This window comes from Leptopilina heterotoma, unplaced genomic scaffold (assembly GCF_015476425.1).
Source record: "Leptopilina heterotoma isolate Lh14 unplaced genomic scaffold, ASM1547642v1 Lhet_144, whole genome shotgun sequence".
Taxonomy (NCBI): Eukaryota; Metazoa; Arthropoda; class Insecta; order Hymenoptera; family Figitidae; genus Leptopilina; species Leptopilina heterotoma.
In genome coordinates, this window is record NW_025110862.1 from 524385 (window position 1) to 544303 (window position 19919).

At 24.3% G+C, this 19919-nt stretch overlaps 1 protein-coding gene across 1 annotated transcript in view; it reads left to right on the forward strand.

Moving 5' to 3' along the window:
* Positions 1-4015, forward strand: part of LOC122498227 (neurexin-1) — a 413730-nt gene extending 409715 nt beyond the window's left edge. The window contains exon 22 of the mRNA XM_043605868.1: positions 3777-4015. Within this exon, the coding sequence (XP_043461803.1) occupies positions 3777-3886 (110 nt within the window). The 3' untranslated portion in view covers positions 3887-4015. The remainder of the gene's footprint in view (positions 1-3776) is intronic.
* Positions 4016-19919: the final 15904 nt, after the last annotated feature.

Genomic DNA, 19919 nt, shown 5'->3' on the forward strand with positions numbered 1-19919 from the left:
TATTATTTTTAAAAAAAGTTCTTTACAAGAATTCAATTATTTCCATAAATTTCAAAAAATAAAAAAAACAATTCAATTATTTTCAAAAGTAATAAAATTCTTCGCAGAAATTCAATTAAGTTAAAAAAATTTTTAAATTCTCCTGAAAATATCAATTATCTTTATAAATAATTAAATTGTTCTCCACAGTTAATCTATTTTCAAAAATTTTAATAAAATTGTACAGAAACATTTAATTATTTTCATAAATAATAACATTCTTTTGAAGGATTCAATTACTTTTATGAATAGTAAAATTCTTTGCAGAAATTCTATTAGTATCAATAAACTACCGTCGGAAGTTATCGGCACGGCTGCACGAGCACGCCCAAAAAACGTAGCAATCTTTAAATCACGATTTTCTTGTAAATACAAATGTTAAAAAATTAACAAATATACCATTCGAAAGATTGTTAAATTCTACGATTAATGATATATAACTAAAAATTTTAATAAATTATACCAAAATTTCAGCAATCGACAAATTTGACAAAAAATATAAAAAAATAAAATTTGTTTGGAAATTTTTTCAACCCCTGCATATTTTAAAAAAATTGTTGAAAAAATTTGAAACTTACATAGGTGTGATTATTTAAGTCTCATCTTTAATTTAAGACCCAAAAAAATTTAAAAATCTTATTCGGTTCGTGAGATATCATTATAAGCGTCATGTATAAACGAGCATGTTTTTTAACAAATGCATTGAAAAAAAAATTCAACAAAAATTTTATTTAAAAAATTTTTTTTTGTCAAATGTTTTGATTGCTGCAATATACATTATTAAAATATTCAATTATGTACAGGGCTCGAAGTAGGCCCGTAAATCCTGAAAAAGTCCGTAACTTTGCTTCAAGTCCGTAAAAATCCGTTTTTTTGAAAAAAGGTCCGTAAAGTCCATAATTTCATTAAAAAAGGATGAAAAGATCGTAAATTGTACGATATCATTTTGAGAATTTTAGACTAGTTACAAATGATTGCAGAAAGCCAATTATTTTTAAAAGTAATAAAATTCTTTGCAAAAATTCAATTCTGTTCAAATTTTTTTTTTAATTATCGTCAAAATTTCAATTATTTTTAGAAATATTAAAATTCTTCAACGAAATTCAATTATTTTCAAAAAATCTAAAAAAATGGTCAACATCTCAATTATCTTTATAAATAAATAGCAAAATTCTTCGACAAAATTCAATTATTTTCAAAAATTTTATTAAAATTCATTACAAAATTTCAATTATTTTCATAATCAACCATATTTATCACACGAATTCAATTACTTTTTAAAGTAATAAAATTTAATTATTTTCAAAAATTTTAATAAAATCCATTTAATTATTTTCAAAAGTAATAAAATTCTTTTTAGGACAATTCAATTATTTTCAATAAAATTTTAATCAAATTCCTCGCAGAAATTCTTAAAAATATTATTAAAATTGGTCCAAAGAATTTAATTATTTAAAAATTTGTTGATAAAATTCTTTATGAGAATTCAATTTTAAAAAACATGCAATTATTCAATAAATTATTTACTTTTGCATTTAAATAATTGAATTCTGGTAGAATTTTCTCATAAACATTGATTTAAAAATAGATTTCAGTTAAAATCTTAGATTATAATAATTGAATTCTTTCCAAGAATTTCATTAAAATTTTAAAAATAATTGAATTTTATTGAGACATTTTTTAAAATTGTCTTAAAAATAATTGAATTTCTACCCAAAAAAGTTTTATCAAAACTTTTTAAAATGTTTAGAATTTCTGCAAAAATTCTAATATTTTTGAAAATAATTGAATTCTTGCGAAGAATTTTTATTAAGACTTTTGAAAATAATTGAATCTCTGCAAACATTTTTATTATTTTACGAAAATATTTAAGTTCTTGAGAAAAATTTCATTAAAATTTCTGAAAGTAATTGAAGATCTGCTAAGAATTTAGTTATTTTCAATTTATGCCAAGAATTTTATTAAAATTTCTAAAAATAATTGAATTCCTGTTCATTTCTTACAAGAATTAAATTATTTTTGAAAATTTGAATAAAATTCTTCGCAAGGTTTCAATTATTTGCATAAATAATAAAATTCAATGCAGAATTTAAATTATTTTTAATACAATTTTAATCGAATTTCTCTAAAAATGTAATTATTCTTAAAAATTTTATTAAAAATCGTCCAAAGAATTTAATGATTTAATAAATTTGTTGATAACAATTTTTTATGTACATTGAATTTTAAGAAACGTTCAATTATTCAATAAATTATTTATTTGCTTTTTATTTGTATTTAAATAATTGAATTCTAGTAGAATTTTCAAATAAAAATTGATTGTCATTTCATAAAAATGAATTTCAGTTAAAATTTTAGATAATATAATTGAATATTAAAAGCTATACAGCGTGAATATTAAAGAATAATTGTATTTTGTAATTAATTTTTTTGAAAAAGTTTAATTGATAATGATTTTAATTATAATAAATTATTTTTATTAATAATTATTATTTAATTATTATAAATCATGAAGAAATCGATGACTTTGATTCGAAGACTCGGAGTTATCGATTTCTTTATGTTTTATAGTTGTGAAAAATTAAATTTCTAATTTTGAAGTAAAATATTCTCTTATTTGATTCGGATTGATTCCATTTTTGTCAGTTGGTCCGTAATTTTTAATTTTTGGACCGTAAATAAATACTTTAATGATAGATCGTCCAACATCCTTCCGGCAGGACGAAAAAGACTCAGGTGAGTCCCTCCGAAATCACTTAAGAAAACTAACATGGATTCAGATAAATAAAAAATGATATATATCATTGGAAAGGTAACGAAACAAGCTTTCAGCGCATATAAATATCGAGCTTGTAAGTTCAAAACTAAGGGCTGAGTAGTTTGAAGAAGTTCCATGTTCCAAAAATTCACATAATTTTTAGTCACAGAATGACGAAGCCCGGTCCTGCCGGCAGGACGCTTTTCGCTTTATTTAAGAGACTACCTAGCCCAGGTTTATAAATTTAAAGACTCGATATTTACATCATTTGAAAGCTTGTTTCATTACCTTTCCAACGATATATTTACTTTTATATTTATCTGCTTCCATATTAATTTTATACAGCAATTTCTAAGGGACTCGCGCCTGAGTCTATACTCAAATATACTGAAAAATATTAAAAATGAATTTTTTTTAATTAAAAAATTAGGTTTCATTCTTTGAACATTTCTGAAGAGAAAGAGACTTGTCCGGTCAAAAAATATTGATTTTTGGGGATTTTACATTAAATTTACGAAAAAATGTTTTTTTCACTGTTTAGAAACATAGCAAGTTTGAAGGCTTTGAAAAATGGTTTAATATTATTATTTTAAAAAGTCAAAATTATGGATTTTTTCGTCTTTTCGTCTACTTTAATCCCAAGGAGTGCCAGAAAAGAAAAGTTGAATTCCCTTTTTTTAAAAGCCTTTTTTTCGGAACGTCCTTCCGGCAGGATCGGCGCTTGGACGATTTATCATTAACTGCTTCGAGCCCTATAATATATCATTAAACGTAGAATTTAATAATCTTTCGAAAAGGTATATTTGTTAATTTTCTGACAATTGTATTTACAAGAAAATCGTGATTTAAAGATTAGTATATTTTTGTGCTTTGCGCGTGCAGCCGTCAAATTTTAAATTAAAATTAAGAAAAGACAAGATGTTTTTTAAAATTTGTAAAAAAGTCTTTGTTTAAATTAATTTTATTTACTCTTTTACAGGTGTGGAATTTAGAAAAACGAATCAACATCCTGGAGACCAGCATGAGAAAATTAAAATTAGATTTTCGTCAGTTAGAAAGAGACAGAGAAGAAGACAGAGAGCGAGATAGAGCAAGGGAAAGAGCAAGAGAGCAGGAAAGAGTTGAAGAAGAAAGAGCTAGGGAAAGAGAAAGAGAAAGGGAAAAGAAAATGAGAAAATATTAACTCTCTGCTGATGCTGACGACCGCTTTCGTCAAAAATCGTCATTCTGGGGGCCTGGTGGGGACTATGGGAGTTACGTTCTTTGGCGATAGAGTGGGGATAAGTTAGCGTCAGCAGAGGGTTAAATCAAGCACAGAAAATTTCCTGAAAGTTGAAATTAACTTGACTGCAAAAATGAGTTATTTGTCCCAACGCTCATGAAACTTAAAAAAAATTCATTTAAAAATTTTAAACAAGTTAATTTCAATTTTCAGGAAATTTCTAATGCTGCCTTTATATATTAACACATTCTATAAACCTGGAAAAATTACCTTAACATCTCAGCTTTCAATTAAAAAAATACATCCTAATGTCGCTCATACTTTTTTTAAAACAATTTTTTTGGAGAAATGTAAGGTGAGCCATTACGCCCATTTTGTACCACAAAATGAAAGTTTAAGAAATATGTAATATCATCTTTCATCATAGTTTGTTTCAATTTCTGTTTAAAATTACTTTTCAGTTACAAATTCAGCGAAGAGAATAAATTATTTTTTATTTACATAAACTATTGTGTCATGCTTAATTATAGCAAAATTATAAATTAAAATTTGTTTCTTGTTCTGTTCTCAAACAATATTTTTATGTATTACTGTTTATATTTTCAAAATTTGTAATAAAATTACACGAAAAAATTCAATTATTTTCTAAAATTTTAATAAATCCTTCGAAAAAATTCAATTATTCTTAAAAATAGTAAAATTCTTTGCATAAATTCAATTAATTTTATAAATACTAAAATTCTTTGATGAATTCAATTATTTTCTAAACAATTTTAATTTGATTGCTCGAATGAATTCAAATATTTAAAAATATTTCCATAAATTTGAATTATTTCCTAAACTTTTAATAAATTCTTCGAAACAATTCAACTATTTTTATAAATACTAAAACTCTTTGTAGAAATAAAATTATTTTTAATTAAAATATAAATAAAATTAAACGAAAGTATTGAATTATTTTCAAAAATTTTCATAAAATTCAATTTCAACAAGAATTTAAAATTTTTAACAAATAATTCAATTATTCTCAGAATATTTTAAAAACTCTATATGAAGATTAAATTACTTACAATACAATTTTAAAATATATTCGTAAAAAAATAAAATAATTCATTTATTTTGCATCTACTTAATTTTTATAAAATTCCATTATCAGGGTTGCCATGCAACCTGGTAACCTGGAAATGTCAGGGAATTTTATAAATCTTAAAAAAACCTGAAAAAGTCAGGGAATTTTGATCGAAATCCATGAAAATTGTTGTATTCTAAAGTTTTTGTGTTTATTCTTAATATTTAATTCAAGCAATTACAAATGATTGCAGAAATTCAATTGTTTTCAAAAATTATATAGAAATACTTAGAACAATTTTAATTATTTTCAAAAATTTTCCTCCATTAAATGATTTTTAATATCTACTACTTTAATAAAAATTCCTAAAAGAATTCAATTAGTTAAATAAAAAATTTAATAAAATTCTACGCAAACATTTAATTATTTTCATAAATAATAAAAATTTTACATTCAATTATTTAAAAATTATTTTTATAAATAATAACATTTTTTGTAGGGATTCAATTATTTTCACAAATTATAAAAATCATCGCAGACTTTCAATTATTATTTTCAATACAATTTGTATGGAATTGAAAAAAATTTCTCCTTAAAATTTTACTACCATTTATCAAAGAAAGTCAATTATTTAAAAAATTTTTGCCTATATTTTCAATACATTTTTAATCAAATTTCTTTAAAGAATTTTATTTTATTTTTAAAAATTTTAATGAAATTCTTTGTAACAACTCAATTTCTTCCAATATAATTGTAATAAAATTCTTCGTAGAAATTTAAATAATTTTAAAAATTTGACAAAACTCAAAAAATTTTAATGTCTACTATTTCAATAAAATTTCACAAAGGAATTCAATTATTTTAAAAGAAATTTTAATAAATTTGATCTCAAGAATTCAATTATTTTCAAAAAATAATTCAAATATTGTTGTCAACATTTCAATTGTCTTAAAAAATAATAAAATTCTTCTCTGAAATTCAATTATTTTCAAGAATTTTAATAAAATTCTTGGCAACATTTCAATTATTTTCAAAAATTTTCCTGAATTCAATGATTTTCAATTTCTACTATTTTATTAAAATTTTCCAAAAGAATTTAATTATTTAAAAAACTGTTGATAAATTCCTAATCAAACATTCAATTATTCAATAAAATATTTATTGTTGTATTTAAATAATTGAATTCTCGTAAAATTTTCTAATAAAAATTTATTTCAATTATCTTTATTAATAATAAAAGTTTTCTCTAAAATGCAATTATTTTCCATCAACATTAATATTTTCCTACTGTAATGAATAATAATAATGAAATCCCATGACAATTCGATGATTTCCAGGTTTTCCGTGACTTGTAGAATAGAAAAAAAAATTTTTCATAATCTGAAATAAAATAAAGGACATTTTTCATATTTTCAATTGCCTAAAACGACGAATTTTGCGTCAATTCGAGACCTGTAATAATTGAGATGTCATGTCATTTTTCATTTCAAGTGTTGTTTTCACGATTTCCACTTGAGAGAATTTTTCTCTATAGCACAATTATTCTGGTGTAATAAATTAAAATTTTTTTAATTAAATATAAATACATTAATGATAATTAATTTTGTTTATTTAATCTATATATTTATTTCACTTGAATTTATTGTTTTTAACATCATAACCTCAAAAAAAATTTTGTTTTATTATCAAAAAATAAAAATATTCTATTGAAGTAAAATACTTTTGCTTCAAGAGAATATTACAAGAGGTTTTTTCCTCTAAATAATTATAATTAATGAATAATGTTCATTTATAAAACTTCTGAACATTATTTTGACATTTGTTTCACTGTTTATCGTAACGACTGATTCTGTTTACGATCAAACATTACCGACCACTTGTAAATGGCCGCGAGGGGCGCTATTCAACTCTTCCTCTACAATAATATTACCACGTAATAAAATTAATAAAAATTTTTTTTTAATAAAATATAAAATTTATACCAAAAAGAATTCAGTAAATATGCCCTCTTTCACCTGCCAAAATATTTTCAAAAATTCGCAACCAGTTAGGAGTAATATTCAACGATATAAAAAACCGGACAATCGCGATGTGAAATCGTACTATAACCGAGGGTAAAAAATCAATAATAATTAAAAAAAACTTTTTTTTAATAAAAAATAAAATAAATGCAAGAAAGCCTTCAATAAATGTGCCCTCTTTCATTCTCTGAAAAAATTTTTCAAAAATTCCTTCTCAGTTAGGAGTAATCTTCAACGATATAAAAAAATTAATTAAAAATTAATAATAATTAAAAAAAACTTTTTTTTAATAAAGAATGAAATAAATGCAAGAAAGCCTTCAATAAATGTGCCCTCTTTCATTCTCTGAAAAAATTATTCAAAAATTCCTTCCCAGTTAGGAGTAATCTTCAACGATATAAATATCGATTTTTTTCTTTTCAATGAATAACATGACCTTAAGACTTTTGTTCTTTTTCTCAATATTTTAATCTTAAAATTTAATCGTAATAGTAAATTGTAAAAATGACTAATTTCTACAATTTAAGTAGTACAAGTCATCGATATTTAGGATTTTTTATTTTTCATTTTTTAGTAGTAAAATACAGTCACAGTCATATTGATCACATTAATTTTAAAGTTCTTGTATTATTGAAATTTCCATATACTAAAAATTGTTAATAATTAGAAAGAAAAATTTGAATTTATGTAGTAAAATCACTTTTTGATAAAATAATTATTTATCCTTTCTTCAGTAGAAAAGCCTATTTGTAGTCAGACGCATTGAGGATTAAAATTTTAAGTAGTACAGATCAACTGCGATCATCATTAATTAACTTCCTTTATTTCAAACTAGTACATTTTTTTCCTGTCTGACGTTTAAAAATTTACATTTTCAGTAGTAAAAATCTGTTTTCGTCAGACTTGTTCTCTTTATATTTTATAATAAGAGAAAAGACTTTAAAATTTTTCATTTTTAAGTAGTAGAAATCAGTCTCAGTCAGACATTACTTTACACTGAAATTTTAAGTAGTACAAACCGTTGATCGTCAGACAAAAAAATGTTTATATCTAGTAGTAAGAAACATTTTTTTTTAGTTTAGAAGAATTTTTAGTTTAGACGTTTAGACTTTAGACGAATTGTTTATTCTTTTCAAAGTAGTATATCCCATTTATGATCAGACAGAAAAAAAATGTTGAGTAGTAAAGATAAACAGTTATTTCCATTATTTTTAAGTAGAAAAGTTTAGTTTCTGTCAGACGAATTTAATTTTTATTTTTCAGTAGTAAAAGCCAAGTTTAATCAGACTGTTTTAATTTGGTTTTAACTAAAATTTTCTTTATTAAAAAAACAATAATTAGATTTGTTAATTGAGCGTATCCAAGGAATAAAATTTACCTTCTGTCAGACAATTGGAAATTTACATTGTCAGTAGTAGAGACCTGCTTCGGTCAGACACATGAGATTTTGGTTCCATTCAATAATTAAAAGTCAAAGTAGACCAGACTGATTTTTTTGCTTCTATGAGTATTTCAAAAAATTTGAAATAAATTTTGTCATTAATTCGACTTTGTAATTTTCTAGTTTTAAGTGGTAAAATCCAGTTATGGTCAGACATTTTCATATTATTGGTACTAACAGTCGATTCCTTAAATAGTTAAAATTATTTTTAATAATTATCCTTGTTCCTTTTGTAATTAAAATAAATTAATAAAATTATTGATTAATTATCCCTTTTTCAAGTAGAATATCCCATTTGTGGTCAGACAGATAAAAAAAAATTTCATAAAGAATAATAAAAGAAGTACTGAATATCAACCAATGGTTCTGTTTTATTTCATAATTTTTGAGTAGTAAACTTCAATTACTGTCAAACAAAATAATTTTTGTATTTTTCAGTAGTAAATGTCAACGTAACTTAGACAATTTGAATTCAATTTTTCTCTGGAAAAAAAAATTAGACTTTTTAATTGTTTTTCAAATTGTCTTCTCGTTTATAATACTTATCACTATGTCACTTTTTTTTCTTCTACTATTTGTATATGGAATTGAAAAAGTTTTCTTTTTTTGTTACAAGAAAAATTAGTCATTTTTCAGTTCTGTGACATACGGGAAATGAGAAATCTATCGATTGCGTATTTTCCTCTAGTTATCTCGACAAATTTGTTGCCAGGAACTCAAGGTTGACTAATACTTCTCCGGTTATAATCCGGGATAAATGGGTAGCACTTTAAGATTTACTAGAAATAGGGTCAGGCACTTATCGTCAGTGCGAGTTTTCCTATATCGCGCAAAGTTAATTACATTTAAATTTACAACACACTTTTTTGCATAATTATTAAAAAAAAAATTTTTTTTGTTCTTTAATTTTTTTCTCTCTTCTTGTATTGTATTCTCTACTAAAATATTGTATTCTTTATATTATTATTTAGTTTGAATTTTTAAATAATAAAGATATTAAACATATTTGTTTGTCCTAATGGCTTGAACGTATTGAGTTTTAATTAATTAATTTTATTTAATTATTTAATTTTTTTTTAGTTGAGTTATTTAATTTAATTTTTATTTATTTTTACTTATTTACTAGATTTATTTTATTAATTTACTTTTTATTTTTTTAATTTACTTTCATTTTTTTCCTATTTATTACTTTATTTATTCTACTATTTATTTATCAACAATACAAGTTGCGCAAGTTATGTTTTTCAAAATGTAAAAAGGAAAATATTTATTTCTGGAAACCTAAGAAAATAAATTGCGATGCCCTACAAAATCGATTCTTATATATTCTTTGTACCTGCGTTGATATTTTATTATCACTATTATTCTTATGCAATAGTTTTGTTTGGAAAAATATCTAAGATAGAATTTCTTACGAATTTGTTACACATTATATCGGTTAGACAATTTGTTTTATAAATGATGATGCAACATTTTTTTTTTATCTTTTATTCACATTTATATTGTTTCACAATTGCTCACACTATTGTTTTCCATTTCAACAAGTTTTCTATATAGACAACGTTCTGGTAGATGATATTTTTCTTTTTCTTCAAAATTTCTGTTTAATCATGCATAATGACTCGAATTTATTCATTTTTGCATTGTCATTACACGAAAATAAGAATTCTATATATATTTCAAATAATTACATTCATTATATATTTCTAATAATTAAAATTATTGTCTTTCTCATAATTAAATTACATTTATTCCATTTATTATTTTTTCAATTTATTCTATTTCATTTTTTATTTTTTCTATTTATTCTATTGTATTCATTATATTTATTATATTTATATTTTCCAATTTTTTTTTTTGCTTTGTAATTTTTTCATTTGATTCACTAAAAATAATTTTAAAGATAAAATAGACCTCGGTCTGACTGATATTGACCTTTACTACTGATAATAAACCAAAAATTTTAAAGACATAATAGACCTCGGTCTGACTGATGTTGACCTTTACTACTGATAATAAATCAAAAATTCGTATTTGTCTGACTAAAAATAATTTATACTACTCGGAACTTAGAAAAAACGAAGGCTCACCATAATTGACTGTTACTACTAATTAAAAATTTTTTTAAAACTTTGAATCTTTTTTTCAGCCTCAAATTATGTTTGAACAGCAATTTTCCCAAATATTCAAGTTTAAAAAAAATGTATGTCCCATTATTTGGAAAATAAAATGAAGAGTAATAAAAATATCATCATAATCATGGAAAAAATTTTCCTCGCAGGTAATTAAAAGCAGATGGTTCGATCATTTTCAATCAGGAAAATAATAAAAATACTAAATTTAATTTTTCAGATTTTTTTAATTGTATAAAATTTAAATGTTTAAATTAAGAACGAAAATTCCCATAATGATAACATAATTATTTTACTACCTAATAAATTATTTTATGGCATGGATAACATAATTTTTTTTTATTTATTTATTTACGAATTGATTCGAATATTTTATGGATAAATTATATTTTCTTTTGAAGAAAAAAAAATGATTTGAAAATCTAATTATATTTACAGAAATTAATCTAGTTTTTAATTACTATATACATAGGGAAAACTTCATTTACTCTGAAAGTATATTAGAGAAATTTTATTTTCAACAAAATTATTCAAATACAAGAGACAAATTTGTTTTCTTTTTCTTTTTTTTTCTTTTTTTTTTTTAAGGGAAAAAAATGTTATTTTCGAGAAAATATGTAATTTCATTTAGAAAAATGAGGTTAATGAGAATGAGAACAAAACGAAAAATGCTGAATCAGAAAAATGCTATTGCGTGGAATCACATAATAGTAAGGAGAGAAGACATTTTCCTCTCTGGAAGTGATGAAATTACGAGGAACATCATATAGTGAATTTTATGAGCATTATGATGATTTGAACTTCTCACATAAATGACTTGCTATATCTATATCCACAGAGAAGTTCCATAATCACACACTATCAGTAAATGTTGAATGAATTTTGAATTCTCTCATTCTAACAGTTTTATTGAAAAATTTAATGCATTATTCATTCGGTGAATAAAATTTACCGGTTTTTTTTCTCCTACTTCTTCATATCTCGTCGTCAGTGGAATTTTTATCAAAAACTATTTAATTCTTTTGAAAGTTCAAAAAACATTTTTTTTCTCTTTGCAAGTTTAATAAAATTAAATGAAAATTTATGTCAAATTCGATGAAATTAAAAAAAACTTAAATAAAATAAAATAAAATTGAATAAAATAAAGAAAAGAAAAATATTCTTTCCTTTGAATTGTAATTGAATTAAAATTAAAAACTCGATGAATTATTTCGCAGAAAAACTTTTTTTTTTAACGAAATTTATCTCTGTCACTTTGGAAAATTATTAATTAACTTTGTTGGTTATAAAATGAAAGTGTAAATTTTTATTATTTCTTTTACAACTTGAAATGTGCAGTGAACCCAAATAGAAATATGACGACATGTACGGAATCATCGTTGAACATAATAAAAACCAACAGTTTTATAATCAAGAAAACAGACTGTGAAGAAAAAAAAACTCATATTACGAGTTGCTTCATTAACTTTTTAGAAAAGAATTTCTCTTCTGGTTTTTCAAAAAAATAAATTTCATTAAATTCTCTAACATATCTGCTTTCATATAGAATTACTTTGGTAAAAATTAAAAATACGATTTTCAACTCATAATAAATATTATTTAAAAATTGTAAATAAATAAAATACAGTAACATATAAATTTTTTCAAAATAAATTGACATAATTATTCCTCTGGATTTCAATATTATAAATCGAAAATCCTATTATAATTTATTTCATCGTTGATTTAATTATATATTGCGCTTAATTTTAAATTTCCAGTAAAAAAAATAAATAAAAGAAAAGAAAAGCGTAAAAAATTATTTCTCATGCGTAATCCTGATATTTCTGTTGTTAGCACATTTTGCGAGAATTTTAAAGAGGGAAAAACTGGACAAAAGCTTTTTCAACAACACTGTGCCGATGGACCATTTAAAACAAGCTGCAAGGCGTTTGCATACTCAAAAATAATTCGTACAAAAAAAAGAAGATTTCTTTGTTTCATCACACCTTGTTTATGTATATAGAAAAAATGTTTCACAGCTAAGGAACAAAACATTTTTTTAATTACTCTTTACAAAAAAAAAAAATCTTTTCAAGGAACGAAAATTAATTATGCGAATTTTATTTTTAATAACAATTAATTGTGAGAGAATTAATATTTTTTCCAATAATTATAATTATTATCCAGATATATATTTCTACATTAAAAAAAAAAAAAAAAAAAAAATGCGGTGTAAAACCTAGTGGAGTGCAAAATTCAATAAACGAATTTATTAGGTTGTAAAATCAAAGTATAATATTTTTGCTTTCTTAATTGCATATAAACGTACAATGGATGTAATTAATTAATATAAAAGGCTTTATTTGAAAACAAATGAGAAATTGATTGGTTCTTTTCTCATTGACATAATATTAATGAAGAAGGAGAAGAGAGAGAGAGAGAGAGAGAGAATGGTAACGGAAGTGGGAAAATGTAAAATTCGTCCTTAGACGGATGATCATGAACGATCATAGATCATATATGACTTTCTATGGATAAATGCTTGCACTTATGAGAACTCCAGGAAGGGGTTCAGTGAACACGGTAATTTAGAGGGTAATATATGCAGTGCCACCTCTAGTTAAACCTCCCCTCACCCCATCTCTCTCTATCCAATTCAGCTAATATCCATTGCCCACAAGCTTTGATACGATTAACGATCTGAAACCACCTACTCTAAAGATACTATATATTGTTGGGAATACTCTGACTACGGCGACTTCGATGCACGGATAAGTGCTCTTCTGCCATTCAGAATTATAACCAATTTCTTCGATTTCCACGAGCAGTATTCATTTATTCTTCAATTTCGAATTAGTAGAAATATTTACTATTTTGATTTAGTAACTAGTCTTCTGCTTTTACGTTAGTAAATTCTCCTAATAAATAACCATTTCTACTAATTTAATATTTAATTAGTAAAATTTACTATAATTCAAAAGCAAAAAGTCAGTCACTAATTCAAATTAATAAACATATTTCCCAATTCCAATTCAGAGAGTATTCGAGATTTCAATCAAATATTTGAAAACAATTAATATAAACAACAAATGTAATATCATATGTTTATAAACATTAATTTTTTTTCTTAAATTATTGATCAATATGAAAAACAAAACAAACAGTTGCCTTGGTGATTGACATAATTCCTCGCAATTATACAATCTACATGTAGTAAAAGAAAAATGTCAAATTTAATTATGGTATTTGAAGATGGTTCTTTGATATAGTACAAAAACGGTTTTCTATTGTCCAATTTTCAAACATTATGGAACATATCAGGAAAATAGTTGTTAGAAAATGCAATATTCATTATCTCCTTTTACATCAAATGACAAGTAATTTCGAGCATTTTAGACTCTATTTAAGTAAAAGCAAATTTAAATAAACGCATTTACTCTTCAACAATATCAACTACAACTAGAACAACAGAAACAGAGACGATTCCTCAAGCAAACGAAACAGTTCATTTTCCGTTAAGAAGTCAACATGATGAAGTTTTCAAGAAATAGTTTTTGTTTTTTAATCATCAGTGTTATTATTCTGGGAGTATCAGGAAGGAGCAATTACACATTCGGATTAATAAAATTCCTGAAAGAAGAATCCAGACTCCACCAGGTAATATTTATAATTGATGATCAATTTCTTGCAAATCCAGAATCAAATGCTGCAGCACAACTTGTTAGTGATGTTACTAATCACTTTCCATCATTGAGCATAAGTTTCACTAAAGCACAAGATTATCTGGAAAAATACTTTTCGTTACATCTGCAAGTTCCTAGGAGAACGACACTGTTTGCTTTTATTCTCAATGGATCTGAAAAGAAGTATGCACTTAAATTAAATGCTGCATTCATCAAACTGAAATTATTGTCCCAAGGAGATTCGCATCCAAAGTGTTTAATCAACTTCTCCAATCAAGAAAAGGGTTATTCGTACAAGGGTATGCTGAAATTATTATGGAACGAAGACTTCCTGGATATTACGGTACTGAAAAATTTGCTTGCAAATCAAACATGGCAAACAACGGAAGTGAACACCATTCACCGAATCAATCTTTTTGCAAACAAATCTGCAAATCAGAAAGTTGATGCAACAACAAAATGGTTTCCAAACAAACTATTGGACCTCCACGGACAACGAATAAAATTATTAATGCCTTTCAATAATACAATCAACAAGAGACGCTTCAATCTATTACAAAGATTCAGAGACTACATTATGCAATGCATGCGTTGCCGAATTACAATACAAAGGACAAAGGAAACTTCTGTATCGCAGTCATTGCTTGCTCAAGAAAGAGGAGAAATGACGATAATTAACATGCTTATTCCATTAGAGAATCAAAATATTAAAAGCTATCCGATGCGCATCTTGTCGTTTATTACAGTAAAGGCTGTAATTGCAAATAAAGAAAGTAAAACTAAAAGTGTTGAAGTCTCTGAGGAATTCATTTACATGATAGTCGCTACAATTGTGACTATTGCTGCTATCAGACTTACAGCTTTGTTGTTAGAATTCAACAGAAGCACTTGGAATACGTTCAACATCAGTCAAATCATAATGGGAATGTCTGTAGACAACGAACCAAGAAAATTAGCTGAGAGAATAGTTTTTGGTGTCTTCATGTTGTGTTGCATGGTCTACTCTGGTTACATGTTCTCAGTGATTTTGGACATCAATTTCCGAGAATCACCTCAAATTACAACACTTGAAGAACTTGTAAACTCATCATTGACACCAATGACCAAACCATTTATAAATGAGTCAATGTTAAACAGCCCTCTCTCTCAAGTTCGAAAACTAGCCTTAAAATCCGTTGTCACACCTAGGGAAGGATCGTCATTCAATTGTTTACAATATTTGCTCAAGAACAAAAACGTTTCCTGTATACTGACTGATGCTAAAAATGTAGTAACATCATTTAAGAATGAAATTGAAGATTTTCATTTCAAAGTACTGCAGGAGACTATCGTTTATTTTCCAAGATCCTGGATGGCAAGGAATGGTTCACCTTTTATAGATCGTTTTAACGAAATAATTTTGAAAGCCTTTGATCATGGTTTGATTCAGAAATTATTTTTTTTTTATAACATGCCAGAAAGGTATATTGTTCCATTACCAGAATTAATTGAAAAGAAAGCATTGCTATTGGTTCTCTTCTATGTGCTAAAGATTGGATACACATTGGCTGTAATCACTTTCATAGCAGAAGTTGTAAGCAGTGTTATTTGTAAAAAATTAAAGCAAGCTTGGGCAACTTCACTTTTTTTTGGAAAATAAAATTGTGCTTTAAGGCACAATTAATTATCTATAGATAATTCGTGGATGCAAAAGATTATATTAGGAAATTTTCTTGCCTAGGTGGAAAATTCAACCAAATAATTGTTTCATCTAGAAAACACAATAGTTAATGTTTGAAAATTTCTTTGTAAAAATTGCTCTTCTTATCTCAATTTCTTTGCCTCAAATGACTGTTACTTTTAACTTTACTGCGTTTAGTGAAACCAAATGTTTAGAAAACGAAAAATTCTCACTTTATTTATGAAGGAATGTCTAAAAAAATAATTGTCAAATGTATCTTTCCATTGCATATCACAATTTAATAAATATTGTTCCACCAATAACTTTTGTCTATTTTTTAACAACATTATTCTGTATTTCCAGTTTATTTCCAATTTCGACATGGAAAATGTGAAACATTTTACATTAATTATTTTTTTTACTTTTTTTTAAATTGTTTTACTTAATTTAATTCTAATACTATTTAATTATAATTAATAAAAAAAGTTAACAGAATATTTTATTTTTATTAAAGTATCGGGAGCTTCTTTTCACTTATTCAAACTAAAATTAGAATTTTTTTTCGTACACAAATTATAAAAAAAGAATTTTTGTTTAAATTCAAATTTGAAAAATTATACCAAAATTATATTATTCTTTTTTCTTTTTCTACAATTATTAGGTATTAATGTGTCTGCTTTAAATTTTTCTTAATAATAAAAAATTTCTTCCATTCACTTTTGTGTAAATAATACACAGAGAAGTACATTTTCGCTAAATAAATACGCAGTCAAGAAAAATTATAATTATGAATGAAGAAAGTTTTTCAGAAAAAAAATATTTTAAAGATTTTAAAACATATTTTCGAAAATAAAGAAAGAAATCTTCTGGAATTGTTATTCATTTTTATAATAATTAAAATATGATAAAAATACTTTTAAATTTAATACTAATAATAATTTTGATTTAATAATAATAATAATAATATTAATTAAGTTTAATAACAATTTTTATTATGTCAGTCAATAATATTTTTTTGAAAAAAATAGATAACTAATGAATAATGTTTTTTCATGAAGAATTTTTGTCCAAACATTAAAAAAAATCCTTTTTTATTTTAACTGTTAAAAAAATATAAAAAAAATTAAGCATAAACATTTAAGCATAAAAAGAAATTATATTTGGATTTTTTGTAAAAAAGATTTGCGAATTAAAATTTATTTAATTTATTCAAAACTTATCCTTAAAAATTATTTAATGTATTAATAACGTATTTTTTAATTTTTCCTTTTAAAGCAATTAGTAATTTTTTAAAATAATATTTAAAACGGTAAAAAGAAAATTTTGTTTATTTGAATACCTATTAAAAACTTGTGAATCATAAAATAATGGAGAAATATTGAAGAAAAAACATTGGATCAGGAATAAAGTTCAAGGACAAGGAAAAGCTTATTAAGAATCAATAAAAATACTTCCCCAAAGTTCAAAACGTTTATAATAATCAATTTTTTGAAAAAAATTTTTAATTTTTTTCCCAGAAAATCAATAAATGTTTACAAAACTTTTCTAAAAAAATGTATAACAAGATTTAAGAATTATTTTCCTTTGCTAAAAAGAATATTTTATCAAAAAGATATTAAACACTATTTACAGAAAAAAAATATTTTTTAAATATAAACGAAAATTTCACAAAACTTGTTATCTATAATTAAGATATTTGTAATTGTATGTCAGGAATTAATAAATGTGGTTAAAACTTAAAACAAATAATTTTCTTCTTTTTTCTATATTTTCATTTTTATTTTCTTTTTTCTACTTTACTTCCAATTTTGCTAAATAGGGAGAATACTCACATTTCTCCTATAATTATTTATAATTTAAATTAAATAATAATTTTTATTTTTTTTAAAGTGTTCTATTTAATTTTGTAGATTTAATTCTTTTAAATTTATTAATGACACTTTGGAAAGAAATTAATTTAATTTGTTATTCTTATTCAACAACATTAACTTCTTCATTTATTTTAGCTACTTTATAGCAGTAATTAATTTTTGGAAAAAAATTATTAATAAATTATTCTAAAAAATTCTTGTTTATTTAAATATTCAGAAACTTCCGATAATAAAATAATTGAAAAATATTAACGAAAAAAAACATTATTGAATGTAGAATAAAGTTCAAGGACAAAGAAAAAAATTAAAAAATCAATATGAATATGTTGTTAAAGTCCACAACTTTTACAATAAATTCTTTTGACAAAAAATTCTATTTTTTTCAAGAAAGTCAATATAATATTTTGAAATGTCTCACAAAAAAAATTTATAACAGAATTGAAAAATGTAAACTCTTTTTAAATAATTCTTTTTTGAATGTTTAATCATAAACCAATTTGATAAAATTTCCAAAAGAAAATTTATAAAAGAATTTTGTTTTTAGGTAGTAATGTTTTTTTTCTGAGAAAAGAAGGCTAGTATTTATTTATAAAATAAAAAGCACTTATTCTAAAAATAATTAAATAATAATTTTTGTTCAATGAAAGAAAGTATCAAAATGGTCTACTCCAAAAATTGTGGTTTGTTAACAAAATGCAAAAAAGATATAAACTTTTATTGCCACAAATAATTAAAATGAAAACATTGCAATTGGTTCTCTTCTATGTACTGAGAATTGGATGAACATTGGCTGTAATCGTTTTAGATCAGAAATTGTAAGCAAATTTATTTGTAGAAAATTGAAAGAATTAAATGATATCATTGTTAAACTGTTATTCAAAAAAAAAAAATTCTTCTTCAGAATTATCTGGAGAAAAAGTTGATAAAAAAGATTATTTTACAACATTAGCTTTTCTGAAAGTAAAAAACAAAGAATGATTGCTTTGCACATAAAACTAGCAAACCATAATAAAGATTTTACGGTGCAAAATTGTTTACAAAAATCGTACCACTTAACTATATCTTTATTCATCAAATGAGTGTTAATTTGCAGCGTAACAGCTCCTAGGCTAGAATTAGTACACTTTTACAACCTTCTGAACTTTTGAAAAACCCAAATCTTTTTTAAAGTTTGAAGCAGTCGAGTCCCATCTACTAGAGTGTCGATTTCTCTTAGAAACAGAGGCAGTTGTTTTTTGCTGCTTAAATGAAAGAAATAATGAAAGTTTTAAAAAATACTTTTGGTATTCTTCTCCTTAGTGTAATTATCCTTGGAGTATCAGGAAGAAGTAATTACACATTCGGATTAATAAAATTCCTGAAGGAAGAATCCAGACTCCACCAGGTAATATTTATAATTGATGATCAATTTCTTGCAAATCCAGAATCCAATGCTGCAGCACAACTTGTTAGTGATGTTACTAATCACTTTCCATCATTGAGCATAAGTTTCACTGAAGCACAAGATTATCTGGAAAAATACTTTTCGTTACATCTGCAAATTCCTAGGAGAACGACACTGTTTGCTTTTATTCTCAATAGATCTGAAAAGAAGTATGCACTTAAATTAAACGCTGCATTCATCAAACTGAAATTATTGGCCCAAGGAGATTCGCACCCAAAGTGTTTAATCAACTTCTCCAATCAAGAAAAGGGTTATTCGTACAAGGCTATGCTAAAATTACTATGGCACAAAGACTTCCTGGATATTACAGTACTGAAAAATTTGCTTGCAAATCGAACATGGCAAACAACGGAAGTGAACACCATTCACCGAATCAATCTTTTTGCAAACAAATATGCAAATCAGAAAGTTGATGCAAAAACAAAATGGTTTCCAAACAAACTATTAAACCTCCACGGACAACGAATAAAATTATTAATGCCTTTCAATAATACAATCAACAAGAGACGCTTCAATCTATTACAAAGATTCAGAGACTACATTATGCAATGCATGCGTTGCAGAATTACAATACAAAGGACAAAGGAAACTTCTGTA